The following is a 24,102-nucleotide window of genomic DNA, read 5'->3' as shown; positions in this document are numbered from 1 at the left end:
ACAAGCGTAATAAAACAGTGAGTTTATTTGCGTGTGCAGCTCAACCACAATACACCTCCTCCAGAGAGCTCTGCTGAGAGCCAGCAGTGTTGACACAAATAAAGAAGCAGCAGTCTTTGTGTGAGGACCGTGTGTGTTTACAGATACAGCTTTGTTGTCTATGCCCATGTGCAACAATAACCAAGTGCACTTATAATGAGATTCATGTGCACAGACGGTTATCAACAGTGACAATAATCAAACATGCATTAGATAATATCAAGGAATTTATTACCAAATGTTTTATTACAAAATAGTTTAGACACAAAATTCAAAAACAAACAAACCAGGTAGAGTGAGAGAGGAATGTCTGTTAATATCCAACACCACTGAACAGAATCTGCAGCTCTGAGTAAGTCTCGTGTTTGTTGTGTGTTTCAGTCAGTCTATAATATTCTGATCTACTACTGCTTCTATGATGAGAACATTTTACATGCACGATTGTCAATGGATTTTAACAACGATTCTAACCAGGACGAATAAGATTGAATTTAATGAAACATCTAATTGTGAGTTTCTTTTTTGAATTTATTTTTCTTTATTCCCCAAAGTGGATGTGAAAGATCGAGGCAAGGTAATTCATGTAATTCCTTTAAAAATAAATAAATAAAAATAAGAAAAAAAACAGATTGCTCAGGGCAGACAGGTATTTTGCAGTAAATTCGTGCATGTAAATGTCCTCAGTGACTTTACCTTCAGAATGTCGCAGAAAAACAGACGACTGGATCAAGGTCCCGTTCAAATCTGGTTCCAGATCAGAACCGGAGGGGGCTTCAATGTTCTCATGAGAAAGAAAGGATTTGTTTGTGTATTTGAAGATAGAAAAAGTGAGATTAGAAGCTGTCGACAAGGTCCATGATCCTCTTCCGCTCGGCTTCTTTGAACTCGTCACTCTTCCCATCTCCGATGCTCTCTGCGTACTCTGCACAAGACAAAGAAAAGGTGGATTAGTTGAGTCGACAGCTCAGGCTCGACTGACTTTAGAGGCTTGAGGGAACATCCTCTGAGCCAGAAACTCATTAGCTGGATCGCTCCAGCCACAAAATGAAAGACAAATGTGATAATACGTTGTTTAGTCACATTCAGAGCTAAACAGCAGAATGACCTGTAGTGATCTGATGACCACAAATGAGGAGTAAAAGGTGAGTAGATCAACCGCCGCAAATTTTAATCAAACATAGACTGGCCACTTTTAAATATATACACAAACACTGAATAAACAATTCAGGTTATTGTAAGGAAAAGAGCAACACAGGTGACTTTGTTTTTTAGTGACAAAGCTGAGAGAGAGCATTCAATAATCTAGTCTAGACCGTCTCAAGTTATCTCTTTGAAACAAAAGTCATATAACAAGATATTTCCTTGAAAAATTGCTGTCATATCGTGAGAAGTCCCAGGATGGCAACCGTGTCCTCGGGCTATGAGCAGTAATCGGTCCAGGTGTATTGTGCCGTGCTCGTACTTCATCGTACTCTCCTGAGCGCTTTCTTCATTTTGTGCGTCTGCCTCCCACACAAGGCCTCTGAGACCCACCGACAGTCGATTTGTGAGTCTAATGTGCTGAAAGAGAAAGTTGCAGCTGCTGCGGCCCCGGTGGAGTGCGGGGCATTTGCTCTGTCTCTCAGCCATCCTCTGTGCCGACGCAGGGATTACACATTAAACCTGAGGATGTGGCAGACAGAAAGATGAAAAGACGATTCTTCGCCGGGAGACACTGCAGGGAGGAGTGAATGAAGGGGGCTTTCCTGACGAGAGCCTGAAGGGCTTAGGGCGAAACAGGGCTGTTTTTATTTTCCCTATCATACACGGCTGGCCTAAAAGGGGGTTAACTGAAAATGTTCTGATTATCAAGCTGCTCTTGTTAATTGTACTGTCTTATAATCATTGATAGGAATGATGCCAAACCTACAAAAGCTAGATCGAGGTTTTAATACAATTATTCTGTAAAGGTGCCCTGAAACCAGCATTTCCACCAGGGTTCCGAAAAGCTGAAAGCTTGCAAAGTTTAATAATGACAATTCAAAGTAATGGTACCACAATGTTGCACGAAAGCAGAAAAAGGAAGAAGCACTCAGATTCTGTACATTAAAGTAAAGTTGTTTTTTATCTTATTTGTTGAAATCCTCTTCACGTCCTGATAACTAGCAATGAATAAAGTCAGACTGAATCAAATGATTGGCTGGCTAACCAACCTGCCGCCCTGAGCGCACCCAGTGCATCTTAAGGCTGAGAAACATCCACAGCTGAATCAGAGACGATAGTCAGGAGTTAGCGAGCGAGCGAGGGAAACATCTGCTTCTAGCAGTTGTCCACATGTTGTGCACTTTCATGTGTTTTGGGGGGCTAGTTTTAATGAGAGGTGATGGGAGGTGGTGGGATGTATCGGTTGCATTTTTTCAAAGTACAAGATCAGCAATATTAAAATACATTAAAGTTAACGTTCAGCAAACAAATCCCACATAACTAAAAGAACAGATGTATAGTGATCAAAATGCATTTTAAGTGTCCAAAATAAATGTTCTACAGAATAGCTATAAAAAAGTTTCTTGATATAAAACTAAGTCTGATTATCAAATAAATGTGGAGGAATGAAAGGTACGACATCTCTCTCTCAAATGTCATTGAGGAGAAGCACGAAGCGACAAAAAAGAAATTCCTCTATAAATCAGGTAACTGCAGTACCTTCCATCACTGCATGACAGAGGAGTGCAGGAATAGATCAGACAGTGTGTAGCAACATCAGTAATATTTTGAGTTGTAAGGGAAGCCGAACAGTATCGTACATGAACAGCTTGTTGAGTTTTTGGCTGAGCTCAGAAGACACGCAGAGGTCACTCCATCATTGCGTATTCTGAGGAGAGTTGGGCTGAGAAAGACCGAAGCACTGGGAGTAAAGTTATAAAAGTAAGTCCAGGATTCTGAGGTGGTGGTGGTGGGGGGGGGTCTGTTTGGACCTTGGCACAGAGATATGCAGCTTCCACAGCAGCCTTGAATGGCAGCACCAGGGATTTAAATGTGATCCCTGGAGGTGTGGGATGCTACTCAACTAAAAATAGGCAGAATTTTAAGGTTGACTGAGAAAAGCAGGTTTTCGGGGACATGGAGAGGGAGCAATTCAACAGAGACATGAAAACCTACAGCCTCTTTTCATTGTTCGCCTGCCATTGTCCCTGTGTGTGTGTGTGTGCATGTGTGTGACTATAAATGGGTGTGCAGGCAGCCGCACAGACAGAAAGGTCAGAGATTCTGTGACACCTCAACTCTCTGCAGAACCTTTTCTTTGCCATGCTGCTACTCTCTTCTGCTGTCTCCACGGCAACAAGGCGGAGGGACAATACAGTACTGAGCATCGCTATTACTCAGGTCAGTGACTGGGACTGATCTGCCATGAGTACAAGGAGAATCATTTCCAGGAGCTGCCTCTGCAGCAGCAGCCACGGGTAGTGGCACTCCAGGACGTTTGAGTGTGATTACAGCTGCGGCTGTTACAACAGTCAGAGCAGTTTCACAAAGGATCCTGCTGCGTGTTAATCGAATCATGCTCTCAAATCATCAGAAGTCGTCACAGAGAGCGTCCTGGACACACGTGTTGCTTCACAAAGAAGAAATCAAAGCCCCTCTCTTATCAGCCCTCATCATCAAGACCAACCGATGCTTAATATCTAGGTTTCAATAACACACACGCACACACACATTGGTCTGAAATAATGCTGAGTGCAATGATGTCTCTAAAACATGAGCGTCAAAACATTAAAAAGGACACCTTGACAAAAACACCAGCTAATATGTATGGCTACATTCAGCCAGCCATCTGCTGAAGTGTGTTTCCGAGGCCTTTAAATGAAAATGGCAGCATTAACTATCACCGATGTATCCATCGAATCAAAGACCCCGACTGTCGCATTGGGCAACATATTGCTTCATTACAATAAGTGCATTGTGTATCTCTGGAGAAATGTTGTGTGTCAGGCAAGATGCTGCTGACTTTCAAGATCAGGTTACAAAACGACGTTACATTCGTACACTTAGAATTCTACTGGTTGGGGAATTTTGACAGATTTTTGCGGAAAAAAATAAATTAAATAAAATCCAAGCACAAAAGAAAAATGGAAGCGCAGAGGAAGAATCAAAGAGCAGACATTTCATGCACGCACAGAAGCAGCGTGAGCTTGAGGAGAAGAGCAGAAGCTGGAGAGCAGCAAATCTAAGCAAAGCCAGGGAATATTTGTGAGAGGGTTTTGAGTATTCCAAATATTGAATGTGAAATCAGCAAATCCTGCTGTCACACTGCTCTTGATTAAAGATGGGAAAAAAACTCATATAACGCCCGATGTAACAAAATTACTTCTCCTCCTATCTGTGACCGCCTGGCTCTTCTTAAGAAACACTTTCACCATCAGGCAACGTGTGGCACGACCTAATCCTACTTGAGCAGAAACGTACAATATATAACTTCAGCCTCTAGCGGTTCCTCAATTGAGTTGTCATCAACATTAATGAAAATGTACCGCACGCAACTCAGTTGTAAATCACGTTAATGGATGAGGTAATGTATGTACTCAATGTATGGAAGTTTTCTTCATGTTACTCAGCAAAAGGTTGTGAATAACATGATCCACTGGCTAGTAATGTGTTTTTACTTCATCATACGTTGTTTGACCATTCCGTTTATTTACTATCAACTCAGAAGGCCCATTGAAGTGTTAAACATAACCAGATGTAACAATATGTCTGCTTATTGATGCAAAGAAAGACAATGAAGGTCCCTTTATTATTACGCAAAGTTTAACCACCTGTGATATGACCTATCTGAAGTTTCATTTAAGAGGAAAACATCACTGCAGATTATCACCAAGTCAGTAAAATCAATGTTCTCCCATGCAGTGTGCTAATCCTTCCCTCCAGCAGAACTGCTTCTCATTCAGTGAACTAACGTCATTAAGGTCAAGATATCAGAGCCGGCGACGTACTCTGCATGCGCTTAACCTTTTTTCTGTGTCTTCACATTGACCGGGAGGGGCACTTTAAATGGGCAAGGGCTCCACAGTGTGGCCTGAAGAAAAAGGTGAGGGCACACCTCTGTGAACCACACACACACACACACTTTCAGATGGACGGAGACACCAGCTTCATGACATTAGAGGTGCGTATACACTCAGCCTAAAACACACAAACACAACACAATGCATGACAAATAAGTCCACGAGAAGATCAAGGACGAGTATGATGCCCATTAATATGCAAAAACATGCAAGGGCAGACATGATTACAATATGCAAACTGTATCACAAAGGAGCAAACTCAACATGTACATATCTGCATAGATTAGTATGTAAGAAAATATGCACATAAAAGCAAGCAAGGGCATGCACACAGAAACACGTTGACGTGTTACGGGCAAACATTTATATGCACAGACAAACAAAAAAATCATGTTCGTAAGCAAAAAGTACAAAGACAAGCAACGCACACCTTTATGCAAATATGCAGATGAATATGTGAATGCACACAAATGCACGCACACGCTGAAACACACAAATGCACACACACAGAATAAAGACTGGAGAACCGCCATGTTTGCTGGCACTGCCATGTGTGACGGATGGCTTTATCTACAGTGCTACATGCCACCGAGAGCCAGAGGGTGTGTGAGTGGAGCCGCGTCCTCGGGCTTTATCCGACAATGATACAAGAAGGATGGATGTCACACCGGGAAGAAAATAACACAACTGCCAGGGTTTTGAAAAGCAAACAGGAAACAAAAACGACAGGACAGCAGAAAAAAGAGAATGATTGACAATGTGTGCTCCTCTCACAGTGACAATATGAACAAATAACATATATTTATACGCCGGGAGGCATTTCTTCTAAATGTTTTACCATCTGTACACAGGTGGTTTAAATGCTGGATTGTATTCTGTGTTTATAGCTGAAATTAATTTAAATTTCGTTTATTTTCATTCCTTTTAATCTGGTTTTTATATTAAATGATAGTCAGGACCATCATTATTACATATCCACCTCTATTCCTATGCTGCAGGAGGTCTCCATAAACAGCACAGTGTGATCAGTTCTGCAAAGGAAGGATGTATTGAACTGACATCGGCACACTGGCTTATATTGGATTATAAAGAACAAAACCTACTCAACCTTAAAAAAAGAAAGCTGCATTTTGACACCCAGGCTCCAAAGTTGGCCCAAGTTTATTTCTTTGTTCCAGAGAATAAGAAGAATGACATTATTCATAGCATTTCATTATATTCCAGCGCAACCGCTTTGGCAGGCGAACAGCATGGGCTTGCTATCAAACGACTGCCACAGCCAAAGAGCAATGATTATACCAACATTCCCCCCCAAAATGTTGCTTCCCTGCCAGTGTGAGAAGCACTCAAAAACAGGATTTAAAAAAATGTGTCAATAAAATGCTTCTCTGGAAGCAATATGGTCTGCTTTAGATGTAGGAGCACCACAAAATACTGCAAAAATACACATCTTTTAAACCTTTTATCTCGTCTATTTGACTTTCTAGTGAAGCCAGGTCAACCTGAAGAACTGATGAAGGCACAGAGGGAATGTGAGTTTTATTTAGACAACCATGTGTGTTTGTTAATGGGATTAAATATTAGTGGTCGAAATTCATGCAAGAAATTGAATGACAAAAAGATGGAGTAAAATATTTGATTTCTCAGTAACTGCATATGGAAGGGTTCTTTATGTAAACATTTGATTATGTTCTTTATTGGGAGGAACTTGCTTATTTGAAACAGGCTATTAAGAAAGAGGTGCCTTTATTTCTAACCCGCCTCATTATTTGCGTAGATTTCACCTTATTTTGGTGAGAAGCCAAATTCATTTTCTCACAATTCCTCCACATGTTTTACATTAAAAGGCTCCAGCAGTTCAGAATAATTCCTTGTTGTGAAACATCTGCAAGAAATGAGTTTCAGAGAGCAGATTACTGCAGAGAAACCAGAGCAAAGCAGAACTGATTGGGATTCATTAACCGGTGAGAGAGATCAGATTCTGTTAAAAGAGAGAAACTAAGATGAGCAGGAGGAATTCATCACTACATGAACTGGTTAGAAATTTCCTCCACATCACACTATATTGCATTTATCTGTTTGTTACCAAGATAAGTGTGTATGTGTGTGTCTAAAATAACTCAATAATACAAAGACAGATTTTCAGGACATTTGGTATCAACATTACTTGCAGGGTATCTCCGAAAATTAACTTTTCAAGGTGATGGGTCAAGGTCCATGAAAATATAGTCTGAAAAACATTTTCCATAATATCCCTGCAATATCATTGCACAATAAATGCATGTTTCAAGATATCTCTGCATCATATTAGACTATATTATATAGACCGAAAAACCATTTAGATCATATGATTGGAATGATTGAATTGCCTGATACAGGTGTATATCATGTACATGGCCCCTGAAATACTTTTCATTAAGTGATGTGATGATTATTGTTTACTGTGTTACTTACCTCTCATTATGTGGCGTACTACTTTGACAGAGCCTCCTCTCAGGTTGAGGATTTGATGGACTCTCTGCTGCAGCTACATGGACAGAAAACGAGGATCAGAAACATGCTGACATTTTAGAGTCAAAAGTGTCAGGTAAAAATTTTAATTCGCTCTTGCGAAAAAAAAAAAAATTGTGTTTATATATTTGATTTGTCTAATATAATTGAATTCAAGGACAAAGTCATTTCTTCAATTAGACCCAAACAGCTAATGCTAGCAACATTCTGGGACATAAATGGTGCTAGATGGAAGCTGCCAACTTTGACTCAGCAGTTGTTGAAATAACATGACCAAAAAGCAACATCTAGTGAGAATCATTGCTAACAGCTTTAATTTTGTGAGTAAACCTTTGCACACTTCACGCATTTTCTCGTGCAATTATTCACACTATCCAGTTGATGCAAGCTTTCACATCTTGTTGAGTGATATTGCTGAGTATATTTTTTCAGACCAAAGTGGATTTTTCCATAGTTAAGCCTTTGTAATGTACACATCTAACCAATCCGAATGAGTATTGTTGCGCTTGATGTGAATAGTTATGTGTCGAAATTCGGCTCCATTGATATATGAAGGCCTTGAAACCTAGTTAGCTTGTGGATGGCTAAAACCAGGAGAGCTTGTTGAGAATTAAAAAAGCTTTTGTATCAGGTGACCTGTTCAAGATGTAGAATGCATGGATGGCTGGTTTTGTATCAGTGTTTGTAAGCTATACAGGACTTTGAGGCTATGATGTGTTCAAGTCAGTAGCTTGCCACAGAAACTGTCAGCATTTCTCCAGGCAACACTGGCTGAGAGATGTCAGTCACTGCCACTGGAGACACCCACTCAAAAGGCTTGAAGCTGAGTTTTTGTTCATGTTTATCCACAGACAAAATAGAACTAAATGGAAAAATATGCACAGAATTATTACAGCTCATATTTCTTGACGAGACATGAGGAGAATTTAAATTTCAGTTATAATATCAAAGAGGAGGCATGATGGATAGTTATCTGAACTGCAGCTTTAAGAGGAAACTAATTTGTGATTATTCCCTAAATACCATGAAGTGAGCAGAGCTTGATTGCAGCTATTTAAACTGCGGGAACAAATAGTTTCTGTGTCCATTCTGAGACACCACAGCACGGCAAGACACCAGTGAAACCCAAATTAGTGGTGAAGGGAATGAGCCATTTGACTGCAGGGGCCATAAAAACCATCTGAGTCCTGTCTGCTTTTATATCTTGTCTGATCAGATGTTCTCGTAACAATAATTAATGCGAGAGAGAACTTGTTTGGCAAACCAGAATGTGTGCGTGTGTGTTTACCTGTGAGATCCCAGAGTTGCTTATCTCCACCATTATGTAGCAGATTAACTGGAGGACGAATAGTCCGGCATCCAGGCGACGAAGGTAGAACTCATCCTCCATGCTGTCATCCAAGATCTCCCCACGACGAACCATCTCCTGCAAACACACACACACAGACACAAAGTTACATCACGCTCATAAAAACAGAGTTTTCTTTGTGTGGTTTTTCATTGTTCACTGCACGTTTCAAATAGATTCAACAAACAGAAAATCAGAGACTAAGTTTAATTTAGGAGTTGTTTTTCAGCCTTTCCTGCAAATCCATTTTCTCCATTGACCAGCATACAAATCAATTGATGTCACGACAAAGCTGCAAAACAAAAAAGGGAGGAGAGAGGCCCACACTCACACATACATACACAGACTTACATAGTTATCCATCTTAACAACCCTGTCAGTATGCCAATAACACAGAGCTGCCAATACACACACAGCCCACATTAATCATCATTAGAGATTAAGAAGCAGACCTGAGGGGGAGAGGGGAGTCTGGAGTGTGAGCCATTTGAGTGGGACAGAAACATAGAAACTGTCCCACAGTTTAAACAGTATACATGTACAGCGGGATAAGATAAATTACTATACTGTATTAAAGCTAATGCTAAGTTATTAGAAGGATTTCCAAACAATTAATTCTGCTTCAGACCAAAATTTTAGGTTCTTAATCGAGATATTTTCCAAATAGGACTCTTTGCGCAACACTTGTTCATCAGATATAGCAGAGACACAGCTTAAAAGACACGTAGAACTGGTTCAGACTTGGTTCCATCCTGAGTGATCCAATCACGTGTAGAAAACATTCAATCAGAAATCACTTTCCTGCTCTAAATGCAAATACACAATACCAGGTCTAAACAGGGCCGTGGCGTGAATGGTGCTGAAAACATCTACCAAATAGTATTAAATTCTGATTAACATTCCATCAAAAAAGAAAAAATATGATTTTCTTTCCCTGATGACTTTATAATCTATTATTATGAAAGGAAAGGATTCTGCGCATTTATCGATAACTCTTTAAAAAAAAAAAAAATTCTCTATGATCAGATTTGCTTGTAGAAATAAACTCTCTAAATCAACCTGTATCTTTTTTTCCGCTGCTAATGTTCATTGGAATGTTACACTGCAGATCAAGAAAAAGGGCAACTTTTCAAACCTTTCCTAATGAAAACAAATAGCTTTCCGTGCCACGCTAAAGGGTACTACACATGACATTTAGATCCCAATGATTTAATCTCAGGGAAAATTAAAACTTTCAAAAAGGTTTTGTCCTTTAAGATCAATTACACCGTTAAACACAATAACAGCTGTGACGTTAAGCTTATTAACATGCGACAATGAAAAGGGCAGAGAGTGAGGACTACAGTGCAAGACTAGCTTTGGAAAACCACTTGAGATCTGGGATGGAAGACAAGATGTCAATTTCTGTGATTAACAAACAGACTGTGATATTTATTAGATATTAAAGACACCTATAACGCTGCAACGCAGTCATTACAGGTATTAGAAATGACAAAGGATAAAAATACAATAAAGCCCTCAGGCTTATTTTCATTGTGGTCCTCTAAAATAACACTTAACACAGCAAAATATAGCACAGAGTTCTCAAAGCAGGATTTCATACTGCGAGAAGAAAAGACAAGCAGATACAACTTTAGAACAAAGGATTATTGTAGAACGTGAATTGTAGCTTGTTAAAGATTCCAAACACGGCAGATTATCAAAACAAGGACCTTTAATAGTCACTGAATGTAGGGCATTTGCCTCTTCTGCGTCCTCTGGGTAAAAAACTGGCCTAGAATTCTGTTTTATTACAAAAAGGAGAGTTATCACATTGTAAAGTCCCAAAGCTTGGCCTAGCTGTCAACTGACGCTATTAAATATGCAAAAAGAAAAAACCATGAAACAAAGATATCTGAATATAAACTGTGTTCCCTCTATTTCCTGTAGGAGAAAAAGATTATCTCTGTTTCCAGGACAACTCGACTCATTATTCAGAGGCAATATAGTGGCTGGCGGCAAAGTTGCACAAATCTTCCAATCCAACTTCAGCAAAGATACGAAACACAGGATGTAGGCCTAATATTCTAATAGGACACAATACATAAATGTGAGCCCTGGGGGAAAGTTAAAACAGCATATGCGCACACAGCGTTTGCATTTTCTGTCATTGTTTCAGACAAGAAGCAAGTTAACTTCCTGTCATCCTCAACGCTGCTGATTGGACACCACAGCAAAGAAGAGCTGGAGGCATTTTCTGAGAAGGCCTTGGACAAGTCAATTACTTCATATCCACATGTTTCCATTTCAGGCGTCAGCTGCAGATGAATGGGACTTTATCTCAACCGTATGAAGCCATGTGACTACGGTGCAGTCTATGATGTGTGTACTGGGAAGATTAGAAGGAATACAGTACGCTTTACTGCAATGTGTGTCTGCAATCAGAAATGAATTCCTAGAGCAAGGTAAAACGTCAAGGCAACTAAGCAACATTAACGAAATGCAGGATAAAGACTGGTTACATGCTGTTGTGTTGTTTGGAGTTGTGTAGTGATTTACTCTCTCGGAACAATCCGTGTTGCCATCATCTAAACCAGTGATGTGCAACTGGGGGTTGTCACTGACGTCAATTAAGCAGTAACCATCCAATCATGCTCTTAAGTATGTATAAAAATGTCTATTCTGTGTCATGGGGTAGAAGAGAGACTTAAATAATGATAGGAACCAAATGATACATACATGCATGCCTACTAGTGGTGTAATGGATCTGTTCAGATTGACCCCAACAGTTTGGAACGCATATGAACAGCAGACTAATTGCAAAGTATTCATGCAAGTGTAATATACAATTTAATTTCTACCTTTTAATGTAATTTTTTCATACATTTCAAGCCAGATATGCAGTTAAATCAAAGCAGCTGCGACCACGTGAACTGTGCATCTTAAAGCAGTTGATGGTGCAAATGCGACTAGCACTGCACAACATTAAGAAAAAAACCTTGAATATTGCGACGAGGATATGATCTGCGATGAATAAACAAATGCTTAAGTATACAATGTTAAGTCTTTCTGCTCTCGTTTCACTGCTAACTTAGACTCCATACAGTAAGTAGACTATGCAGACACTAAAGAAAGGAAAAGCATTATTTCCATTCCAACAGGGTTTACAGATGGACATCTAACCTGTGGATATCCTGTATACGTTTCGATGTCGATGTGTGTGTGAGAGAGAGGGGAAGAGAGCGAGCAGCTGATGAATGCGCGTGCTGCTCTGAAGAAAGATTGAACTCATTAAGGAAAATATCGATCATTATATGATGATCAGTGTTGATATTGTGGCATCATTTCAAACAATGTTTAAACTGTAGCGACTCAGAGACGTTAGTCTGTATGAGAGAGAGCAGCGGAGTCAGTGTGTGTGGGGGCCTTTACTTTCCCTCAGGTGCTGCTACTCAATTTTCTGTGGAGATTCTCAGTCATCCAGGTCATGGTATATACAAGTGCATTTTTGGCTTCCTGGTTAAATAGATAGTGCTAATGTATAGGCATTGTGCCATGAGACAGCCGTATGAGAATGCTAATACAACTAGCATTGTCACATATTTGAAGTGATATTACATTAATTTGTCTGTGGTGGGACGACACATAAGATGTTTCCCACAGATTGATCCAGCCTATGGCGGTGCCACGCGCACACAGTTTGCTTTGACGCGAAACAGTGCCAAAGTGTCAGGTACATAGACTAGTGAGTGATAATGAAGTTCTCGCTTGTAGGAAAACTGTATGCACTTGTGGGTACGCAAACAACTGCAGCTGAAACTAAGAGGTCTTGCTGTCTGTGGATCGTAAAAACTTTATGGAAGATGAGCAGAAGGAAAATAGCAGACAGCTCTATTAGGAGTCAATGGAGAAAAACACTAACTTAGAAAGCTTATGTTATTATGAGATGCTTGGGTTCATTATGAAACTGCTGATCCAAATAATTATCCCATCTATGATTTAAACCTGTAATTGGGTCCGAACTGACGTATGTGATCCATTGCAACCGTAATGCATTCATCTATACAATGCATGTGAGGAAAATGTGAGCAGCTCTCTGCAGGTGACTCAAAAAGCTCTATAATGCAATACAATTTTACCCATTTGGTATTGTAGAAATGAGAAAATCAATAGGTGGTGGTCAAAGTTGATATCGTGGTGGCCATAAATAAATCAATGAATTGGGAACATTGCGCTATAATGCATAATTAGGACAGCACTACTGCAGGAAGTAGTGCTGTATATTGATATCTGTGTTCGATATTGGATAGTTAAGAACCAGACTCTTATTAGGCTACTCTTTGGCAAAAAAGGGAAAAGTCAATGGCAACACTCCGCAGGTGGACTGCTACACTTAGCAGGGAGCCTCACTGTAATGGAAGTAAGAAAATGTGTGCAACACACATGATGAATCAAGTTAGACCATTTAATCTGTGCAGAGAGTTTTAAACAATGACAGGTGCATTAAATATTCATTATTCGGAGCAGAGGAAGAGGACGTTTGGGATATTAAAACCTAGGCGGATGTGAGATGCATGGCAGAATTCATTACAGCGGCAGAGTTCTGTCCACTGGTGAGTTTTGACATTGCGGCCAATATCTTTTTACGTGGCAGCACAGTCCCTCTGGCAAACACCAGGCAGAAGAAGCAGAGGAAGAATAACGTGTTTAAAGGCGGGATTGGACAAGTCAATTTCTACAACCTCAGGGGAGCCTGGCAGCCTGGCTACAGTACAGACAAAGTAATAAGCAGTGATTTTCAGTCTCTGTCCCTCTACTGTAACTTAGCTGCATCGTGTGAGCTTGTGCAATAGGGTGTGTATGATTTAAGACTGTGTGTGCATGATGAGTGCTGTTGTGTGCATTTCAAACCATGTATGTGTGTCAGTGCCTGTGCATGACATGTGTTTAGGAAATGTGTGCAGCTTTAACAAGAAGCTTGTGTGTTGCTTGTGTGTTACTGTGTGTGTGTTTATATATATGTGTGGCTGGTTGTTAGTCATGTGCTTTCCTTTCCGCTGGGATCCTTAGATGCAGAATTAAAGTTATTTCTTTGTCAGCACTTTGCAAAAACCCACTGTGACTCTGTGTGGACAAGTGTGTGTGTGTGTGTGTGTGTGTGTGTGTGTGTGTGTGTGTGTGTGTGTGAGTGTGTAGGATGTAATGCTTTATGGAGCATAGGCAAATGCTGGAAAGAGAGAGGTTAGATATCCTCATTAAAAACAGAAACAGAGGTCGATAATGAGGTAAACTTTCAGGGAAAAAAATAGAACTTAGTGAGAGCATGAGACAAAATGCTAATTTCAAGTTATGATGATCTCCATAAGCAACAACAGCCCTGTGCTTTGGGTGCACATCTATTATGAGTTTGTTCGCAAAATGAGGCCGAGCAAAGCAGGAGAGTTAGCAGGAGGGAGGAGGTACTTTCTACAGCATAGAGCATAACATCATTCAACTCCTCCCGAATGCTGGGCAGTGGAACAGAATATGTCTGTATTATCTACCAATCAGCTTCTTAGTCTTGATTTTTGACCAAACTAACTAGACGTGGTAAAAAAAAAGCTGTGTTCACTGTGGTTTTACTATTACACACTGTGACATTGACACTCTGTGTCTCAATTCCAATCGCCCACTCCATACAACTTGACACTGCTTCCTGCTCTGGAACAGAACACATTACCTTGTAATGTAATTGCCTGTTAGAAATGATGAAATTGTTTCCCCCAAAACTAATTTATGAATAACAAATTAGATGCATACAATCATTATTTGTAGGAGTTAGACTAAAGAGCACAGAGGCTTTTTGGTGCAATCCAAGAATCATAAAGCTGGGCAAATGAGTTGGACTTAACAGGTACAAGCGCTTAACACAAACTATTCCAAACACAAATGTGCTGCTTTGAGTTATTAGTGCAGAATTTCACAGTAGCCTAGCACTGCAGTTTGCTGCATCCTCAACGAAAGGATGAATGAATTAATGAATGACAGAAATTGAGAGAAGACAAAGAGCAATGATGAAGGGAGGATAAAAAGGCTTCAACAGATAAAAAAAAGTTTACAGAGATCTGGGTGTGCTTAGGAGTCATACAATGAGAGGGAAAAAAATTAACAAAATAAAATAACAAAATATCTCATCCTGGTGTAAAATCAATTCTCACTTAACACAGAATTTATTTGAGAAAGTTTACTGTCAGCAATGCTAAACTAGTCTCACACACACACACACACACACACGCACACGCACGCACACACAAAATAGAGAAAGAGGCTGGGTTGTTAGATCCTAGGAAAGTGCACTCTCCTGTACATTTTACAGTATTGAGGTTTGGCCTCGGCCATGTTTTGCTGAGCTTCATCAATCTGAAGGAGCTGTTGGGAACAAGGAGAGAGCAGAAATAGTGTTCTGAAGAAAAAGAGGTGGAGAGAGGTGAATGCAAAGGCCAATATGGGAAGGACAAGATGCAGAAAAAGTGGAAAATTTGAGTGGATTACAAGCAAGAAAAGGGAAACAGTGAATATGTAACAAAAGAGAATATGGAAATATAAAGAACCACATTGGGAGAGAAAAACAAGACACATAAGCATAGGAGGAGGGAAATGGACATTGGGGTAAATAAAAGATAGGAAAAGAGGGAATAGTGAAAAAGGAGAGGATCGAGTATGGGAGTCAAAAATGAAAAGTATAGCCACATGGAAAAGCAGCTTTAAGAAAGAGGAGAGAATCAGAAGGATAGAACGAGAGAAGAGAGATGCCAAGGTGGGAGGAAAATAAGCAGCTTATTAAAGGGACTGAGCTGAAGATGCAGAGAAAAAGCAGCAGCAGCTTTTTCCTTGCTATCCTCCTGAGAAATCTGTGGATAATGTGTTGCGGAGGAAAAACATCTTGCTTACCGCCCCTTAAAAACAGGTTTAACTGGGGAAAACCAAAGGCACAGCAGAGAGATAAAACAGCGCTACTGACGGAACTGGGTTGCCATCTACGTCACCTTATTCAACACATCATGTGACATTTGCTGGAAGCTTTGACTCACGCAGATTTAAAATATCACCGGAGTGGTTTCCGTATGAAGAGTTTTAGGAGAAGATTTCACCACTGCCTTTGCTCAATCCATTGAGCTACACAAGCCTGTAGAACCTCAACCGTGCTGGGGTATATAGATGGATAAGTAATACATTAAAGTGATATGACTTTACAGCAGTCTAAATACACTAAAAGAGAAATCACTTCACTACGAAAAACTGAAGAATTACTTCCTGAAAGTAGAACAAATATGAACAACATAAAGCAGGATAAAACTATCAGAAATGCATATTGAGATCCCCTAAATCTCATCGTCGCCATTCAAATCCAATTATTTTTTCAAAGAGGGCTGAGAAAGTTGTCGAAAAAAGCAACAGTAGACGATAGAGAGCATCAACATCCTTAAAGAAGAACAGAAAGTGAGATATCATCCATTTAGTGTGACTAAATCCACACAAAGAGCCTTAATAATTGTTAGTTTTCAGTCCAAGAGTAACTCCTACAACACCCCCACTCTGGAGAAATCACATTTATATACCGTACTTCATTTAGAGAAAGATACTTTTAACCCTACATCTACGATCGATGGAGGTGAGGGGTCACTCCCTCCAACAAGACAACAATAGGGTGGCGAGTTGAAGACATGAGGGTTTAGAGGTGAGGGGGTTGTATCCGGGATACCAGGTGTTACTGTTAAGCTCTTAGGAGGCTTTGTGGGCCAATCAACACATTGTCAAAAAAGTAGGTCGCCCAACGACGTACCTTCTCTTCCTTTCACCTCTGAAATCCAATCCAACATCGAGAGTACTGGTTTACCACAGGATTTGAAACACTGAGTCCTATTAGCTCTACTGCTAAGTGAAATTATTGAATCAAAACAAATTGAGTCTGCAGCCGCTAGTCTGCTATAATATAAATGCTAATATCAGCATGCTAATATGTTTATGCAGAGGGATCACTGTGATGCAGCTGTTAACCTGATAAAGTTCACTATGTTTACCATAATGGCCTCATCTGAGGCGTACAATTTCTTTACCCTTCTCCCAATAACACAAGAGATTTATTAGTTAGTGTTTTACTCCATTGATTTCTAGCAGAGCTACTTTTTACCTCGAACTCTGTCAGTCTCTCCCACTTGCCTGCTTGTGCCATTTTCTATAGTTGTTAAGGTCCACGCAGACAGACCTCATAGTTTCAGCTACGATTGTGTACATACCCCTGACTGGGATTCATTGCAGCTCTCTATACACTCTATTCCATGTGCCTATGCTTCAGACTCTGTTGTGCATGAGCGTGAACTGCATGCAGGTGCAGTTGCACTGCAGACCTGTGCTACTGCCATAGACAATTCTGTTAGAAACTGCAATACTAAAAAGAAAAATGATCTACCTTCAGCCAGTTTCTTTTAAGAGAAGTTCACCTAACCGAGACAGTATTTCTAATTGCTAAATCCCTACACCAATTTTGCATGGAAGAATCTAAGTAGTTGTTACTGCGAGACTGGTTTGAGATTTTGCGACGTGTATCAGGATTATTTATATGACAGGATATTAGTCCACTCTATTCTATTCACATGTTTATAGTAAATTCATATTCATGTATCTTTTCATAGACTTTTAGGAGTCTGCAAAAGTTCTACTGTCCTTGTGTCCTGTGTTTGAAATATCTGTTGGTAAAAAAGTTGGAAGCTATGATTTTTTTAAGCCTATTTTAATCTGTCATAAATCAAATATTGTTGCTTTGCCATTAATAGGTGTTTTATCACTTTCTGCCTCCCATCTACCTGGCTCACCATGTGGCTTTGAACTGAGGGAAGCTAACCGTCTGGCTTCAAAGATAGTGGCACACACAGACAAGGCTTCTTATCACCAGGTTATCGCAGTCACACTCTGCTCATCCCAGAGGAAGAGACAAGAGAGAGAGGGAGAGAGACGGACGAAGCAGAGAGAAAAGGAGAAAAAAGAGAGGAGGCGAAAATGTCAAACTGTCTGGCCTTTTCCCGACAATCCCACCACGAAGTCTGTCTGAGAAATTAATCTTCTGTCATCTGAAGATAGGAATCTCACACTTATCTTTCTCCACACGCACCTCTCTCCCCCCTCGTCATTCCCTTTCACTCAAATTCCATTGTCTATATTTTCTTGGATTTCCCTTTTTTAAAAGTCCACTCTGTACTTCCTGTCCTGATATTTACAATATCTGCCTTTATTCTTGGCTTCCTCCTTCTCTGCAGACAGAATACTCATTCTCTTTTTTCTCTCTCTCTGTTGGAGCTATTATCCCCTGCCTGGCCACGTATCTTCTATTTGTATCCCTCAATTGGTCTGTCTAGCTAACAGCACTAACATACACACACATGGAGGCAGCTCAATTGGACCCTCACACACAGCTATCAAGTTTTCCATTCCTCTGTAATCTGTGATATTGTTACCGTCAGGGTTGTGATGTTTTTCGAGCCTCTTCACTCATGGCTTTAAATGTGACACCGTGTGGAACTGCGCATCTTATCTACCAAAAACGGACAACATCACGCAACCCAACTCTTTACAGGATAACTGTATATCTTATTGTTGTTGATATCTGAGCATCTATGGTGCAATTAGAATTTTTTTTAAATGTTCTAAAGTTTTATTTGAAGAAAACCACAAAAGTGTGATGGGATTGCACTGGAGTCTGTGTTTTTGTCTGTCTGCAGATAATACTGATGACAGGTTATTGTTCCTGCTGTATTGATTTGAGGTTTAAAAAAATCTGAGATGAGACCCCAGATAGACCCTTAAACTTATCTTACAAGTTAATCTATAAAGTTAAGAGCTAATTTTTAACTACATTTTTCATTCATTTTCATAAAAACAAAATATTGTGAAAAATGTATCTTTTTCAATAACAGGGATGATTACAATTTATATTATTATCAACACTTCGGTATGATGCTTAATTTCTTTCAGTAAAAGTCTGCATCCACGTAAATCATTTTTCATTTTAAGACAAATCACTGGTGCTACGTTTACGCCTGCCAGCCACACTACACCTGGGTGTTGCAATTGAAATGGAGAATTTGGCCCCGTTTTTTATTGGAAAAATATGGGTGTGTATGAGTCTGGACAGATAGAAACAGACATTTAGAAACTATGACACAGTCACTTGCTATTGCTTCCAGGTTTCTTCTTACCAGTCAGTCTACCAGCAGTGAATGCAAAGTGTTGCAGTTCCACCTCATTGACAGTCCAAGAAAATACTGTTCTTATTTTTCATCATTGTCGTTTCTTGTTCCTAGTATTTTCTGCAACTAAGCCACCAATTGCAAAGTAGACAATGTCCATCCTGTTAACACTGCCCGGTACACATGAATGTCCATGTAATATGAGTTTTCAGGTGTGTTGGTATGAATAAATGACTTCTGATGTGGAGCAAAAACAAGACTGCTGAGACAAACTATAAAAATATGTTGGCAACACGCTGACATTTATAAAAACTTGAGCAAATATATTTCATCACTTTCTTGAATGGAGGAATTCACACAAGTATGATTAAAAACTTAATGTTGGAAGAACCTGATTGATACAGTCAATGAATTACATCTTTTAAGAGAGTATATCATTATTAATACTAGCAGCACTGATTTGACATGTCAGATCAGGTTTAGACAGACAGAACAGGTGACAGAACAGGATCAAATGGTTTGTCAGGTTGTGATCATATAGTTTTGCTAAAATACTCTAAACATCCTGTAGAGCATGAGTATGTTTCATAATGTCTTGATCAGACACAATTCCTTGGTGGTTTATGTGAATCCATCAATCAATTCATTTGACAAGCTGCTTAATATGAAGCCACTGCACAAAGACACAGTGCAGAGGAGGATGGAGGGGACAGAGGGAGGGAGAGATGGAAGAAAAAGAAAGGCGCTTACATGTTTCTCTCCTTCGATCCTCTTGTCAGCCTGTTGAACAGCTTCCAGGTACTTAAAATGCAACTCCATCAGGCGGTCAACCTGGAGAGAGAATAAACAGGAAAAAATACAGAAAGTGAGTGATGCAGCACACCAGAAAGGACCGTGAAAATAGAGAGGTGTGAGCAAGACAAGGGAGAGTGCAAAGAAGAGACAGAACACAATGAGATAAATACGCAAAATGATTTTATAATATTACATATAAAGTAATTATATTGACTACATGTCTAGACTAAATGTTATGTATGTGGAAACAACTTTCAGCTTTGTTCAAATTAGGTCTTCTTTTACTTATAGCATGTATTGGTTTTTTTTCAAATTTCTGCAGGTTTATTATATGGAAAACAAAGACAAGAAAAAGTTTCTTATTCATAGTAACATTAAAATTCCCATAAGATGAAGATGTAAGTGCAGGAAGTGGATAATAGAAATGAGACTCGGGTGGTCTCGTAAGAAAACTATTCATGCTTGAATTTGCACAAGCAGTTTCTACATCAATAGACACATTCAATGAGATGTTTTTGTATATGTGAGGGATGTGAAAAAAATAAAAAAATCACAGCATTAGATTTGAATTACTTTCTCAAGTTCAGCAACATGTGGAAGAAATATAGAGTAGAGTAGAACAGTCACTGAAGCCGAGTTACCTGCATTTAAACATGAACAAATTTAAACTACCCTGTGTTCAGCTTAAAGTAAAGCAGATACAAATATTCTGTTATTGTCAGTTTATGAAAATCTCAAATCTAATCCTTCAGACTTTCATGCAACATTCTCATTTTGGCTACTTTAATCATTGCTAAAGAATAGTATCTTGTTAGAATTAAATCAAAAAGATCAAAATGCTTTTAACAGTGTTATAATGACAAGGATTTTGACTTTTAATGTGGTAATTATATTCTGTAAGTTACATTTTCATGACTCTGATAAACACCAAAAAAGCCAAGGTTCAGAGAAAAACACGAAGGTATTATTTAAATATTAACAATTCTATAGCTATGAGCAAATTGTAAAATCAAATATTAGTAAATCCTGATTGGTGCATTGAAGCATGTAAAATCGAATTCAGATGCTCACTTCAAACCAGGTATAGAGAGCACAGAGAAACACACAAACACAGAAATCCCTTTGGTGAAATAATCATCACTGTTCTAACGTTTGCAGTACATAAAGTATTCATGTTAAACCCACACGCCTGTTGTTAGAAGATGATAACATAAGTAACTTAAGTACTGAATTAGTAGGGACTTCTGATTCAATAAGCAGCAGATCCTCAGCAACCAAAGCATATGGGTATCAGATGCACAAATACCTCGGCTTAGACATACTGATGAAGCAATCTGCTGGCAATCAAAAACAAGAGTTATAAAGAAAAAGACTATTAAGAAGGGAAGAACAAGATGTAGAAAACGTACCTTCTCACAGTCATTCTCTGTAAACTTAGTGAGGAGTCGGCTTCTCTGTTGGGACTTGAGATTTCTCAGCATGGAGGCGATGATGGAGCACACGTGTTCTAAGGAGAGAAAAGTTAAGTTCAACATTCCTTATAGCAACAAGCAACCTTTAAATCATTCTCCTAAGCTTTCCATCCATCCATTCATCGTCTTCTGCTTATCCAGGCTAGGATCGTGGAGGTAGCTGGCCAAATAGGGTATCTCAGACATCCCCTTCCCTAGTCAGGCTTTCCAGCTCTTCCTGGGCTATCCCAAGGTGTTCCCAGGCCATATGAGATATTTAAGGCCTCCAGCAAGTTCTGGGTTTACCCAGGGATCTTCCCCTGGTTGGGTGTGTCCAGTAAATCTCTGATGGAAGGTGCCCAGGGAGCATCCTCAGAAGATGCCTGAACCACCTCGACTGTCCTCTTTCCACATGAAGGAGCAGCGGTTGAACTCCTCAGTCCTCACCCTCATCTCTAAGCATGAGCGCAGACACCTGACGGTTTCCAGATGCTCAATGGTCACCTATTGTCACAAACTCTGGGTCCTTAAGTTTAGTTTGATCAATTGTCAAATGAAATCAATCTTCATACATGTGTATTATTACTTTACGGAACATATTGCAGAACTGCCTTTCTTTTTTCACCATCTTCTCAGACAAACACTTGCAGTACGTAACAACCCCCCAACATGATGGTATTAAAAAGCTCATAACACTGACCAATGCAGCCGAACAGGTGAATGTCCTTAAACTAGCTTGAGCTATGTTTATCCTCCATTATTGAAAATTGTCTCAAACAGTCACATCCACAGACCTCAGAAAGAACAAATCGATTAGCATGTGATAATTTGAAATTTCAGCACGCAGCCAGCAAGGCATGGATATTCTTACATAGAGTGTGCAGAACAAGAGGAGAAAATGTTATTGAAATTTAGGAATCAATTTTCATCTGGAACATATGTAATGGTTGTGGCTGAATTACATTTATCAGGGTGATGGAAATTTGTCTGTGGCAGCTCTGGGCCAATAGAGCAAGAGGGAGGTCGAAAATTTTTTAATAGAATTAGCTACAAAAACTAGTTAGTCCTATTGAGTGCCCTTGTCAACCAATTCATGCTACGTAGGATCTCATTCAAATGGCTTCTTTCTCACAGGCTGCACCCTTGGGCGGCAACATGGTGTCATATTTCTCTCTGATATTGAATGAAAGGCAAACTCTGCACAGGGAGAACAGATTGTGATATTGTAAAATCTCTGGATATACAGAGTGGAGGGAAAAAAATGTAATTGGACTTTATCAACAAGAGGTCAATATTATCTCTCAACGAGGCTTTGCAGTTGCTAAGCAACAAGGGTACAGGAATCAATCCCATTTCTACTTTTTAAAAGGGGTCGTGTTTACTGTCAGCTCCTTTTGTGCAATTCTCTACGACCCACAGCAACCTCACCCACAAGACTTGAACGCTGACAAAACTTAACGCTGTAACACCCAGGTCATTCTTGAATCTTTCAAGATATACAGTTATCCTTCAAACCAAATTGCACTAAAACACAATGCATAAAAAAGTTAAACTGAAAACTGTTTCAACCATAAATCTGACAGCTCGAAGCCTTTTTTTTTTAAACTTATGAATTTAAGTCAATGAAAATGTGGTTTTACATCTTTTTTAATGTAAATCCTTTTAATCATGTTAGAGGAGCAGATGAAACTCTGAATGCACTTAACACTGCTATGACAGGCATTACATGAAGCTCTGGGTTTAGTTAGGTTTAGTCCAAGGTTCCCTGTTTTCATGTAGACAACCGTATTTCCTGTACACAATGACAGGGAGGCTAACTGCCATTTCCAAAAGGACACTACTTTATCAAGTTGATCCGAGTGGTAATTGATGTCGCCACCTTCACGCCCTGCCGAGGAGGCTATTGATCGCTGGCTGTGGAATGTTCTCTCCGAAAGAGTTTAAAACTCAACAGCGAGCTCTTGGTTTAGATTTGTGAAGGGGTGGAGGCGGGATTACTTTGTGGGTATAAGATGGACGGCAGGGCTGAGTAAAAACAGCTTCCTCATTTATCCTTTGAAAGGTGTCCAATCGATAGTTAATTTACATGCTTTGCTTTAAACTTCAATATCAGATATACAACTAATGGAAAAGAAGAAAGCAAGAAAAGGTCCATGAAAATATCTGTTCAAATGTATTTTCAAAATGTGCACAAGCAAGATAAATGTGTTGCACAATGCTGTTACGAGTCAAACAATGATGTTGCTTTGTTATACATGCCAATCACATAAACGCAGGCTTTCCCGGGAGCCATGTATTAATAATTAACAATTATCAACAATGATTTTATATGTATTGCAACATTTAAAAAGATCTGTAGAGAGAAAACAGCACAAAGCTCTGCACATATTGCGCAGACTCCACAGTGTCATAAACACAGGGTCAGTCACCACCAATGAAAGACTATTGTTGCTTCTGTACGCAGTTGTAGTATGTACAGATGCATGTGTGCTGTCCAAATACAAGTCTGCTGCTGTTTGGCTGCATCCTGGAGTATGATGGTGGCTTTACACTCAGACATTTAAGCAGTTTAATGTCTTGTGTTTCATCAAGTTGCTTTGGTTGGCACAGAGCTCTTCATCCTGGTCACACAATGTACCACCTCCAGGGTATTTCAATATAATTTTCCATAGGCTTATGGTTATCATAACCCCCCCAAAAACTGGAACACACAA

At 39.6% G+C, this 24,102-nt stretch overlaps 1 protein-coding gene across 1 annotated transcript in view; it reads right to left on the bottom strand.

The window, feature by feature from the left end:
• Positions 1 to 253: 253 nt before the first annotated feature.
• Positions 254 to 24,102, bottom strand: part of ctnnbl1 (catenin, beta like 1) — a 50,148-nt gene continuing 26,299 nt past the window's right edge. Inside the window, exons 12-16 of the mRNA XM_069527111.1 lie at positions 21,347 to 21,444; positions 19,893 to 19,973; positions 8,881 to 9,018; positions 7,536 to 7,608; positions 254 to 961 (exon numbers count right to left, since the gene is read on the bottom strand). Of these exons, the coding sequence (XP_069383212.1) occupies positions 873 to 961; positions 7,536 to 7,608; positions 8,881 to 9,018; positions 19,893 to 19,973; positions 21,347 to 21,444 (479 nt within the window). The 3' untranslated portion in view covers positions 254 to 872. The remainder of the gene's footprint in view (positions 962 to 7,535; positions 7,609 to 8,880; positions 9,019 to 19,892; positions 19,974 to 21,346; positions 21,445 to 24,102) is intronic.

This window comes from Paralichthys olivaceus, chromosome 6 (assembly GCF_024713975.1).
Source record: "Paralichthys olivaceus isolate ysfri-2021 chromosome 6, ASM2471397v2, whole genome shotgun sequence".
Taxonomy (NCBI): Eukaryota; Metazoa; Chordata; class Actinopteri; order Pleuronectiformes; family Paralichthyidae; genus Paralichthys; species Paralichthys olivaceus.
This window is presented reverse-complemented; position numbering and strand designations above follow the sequence as displayed.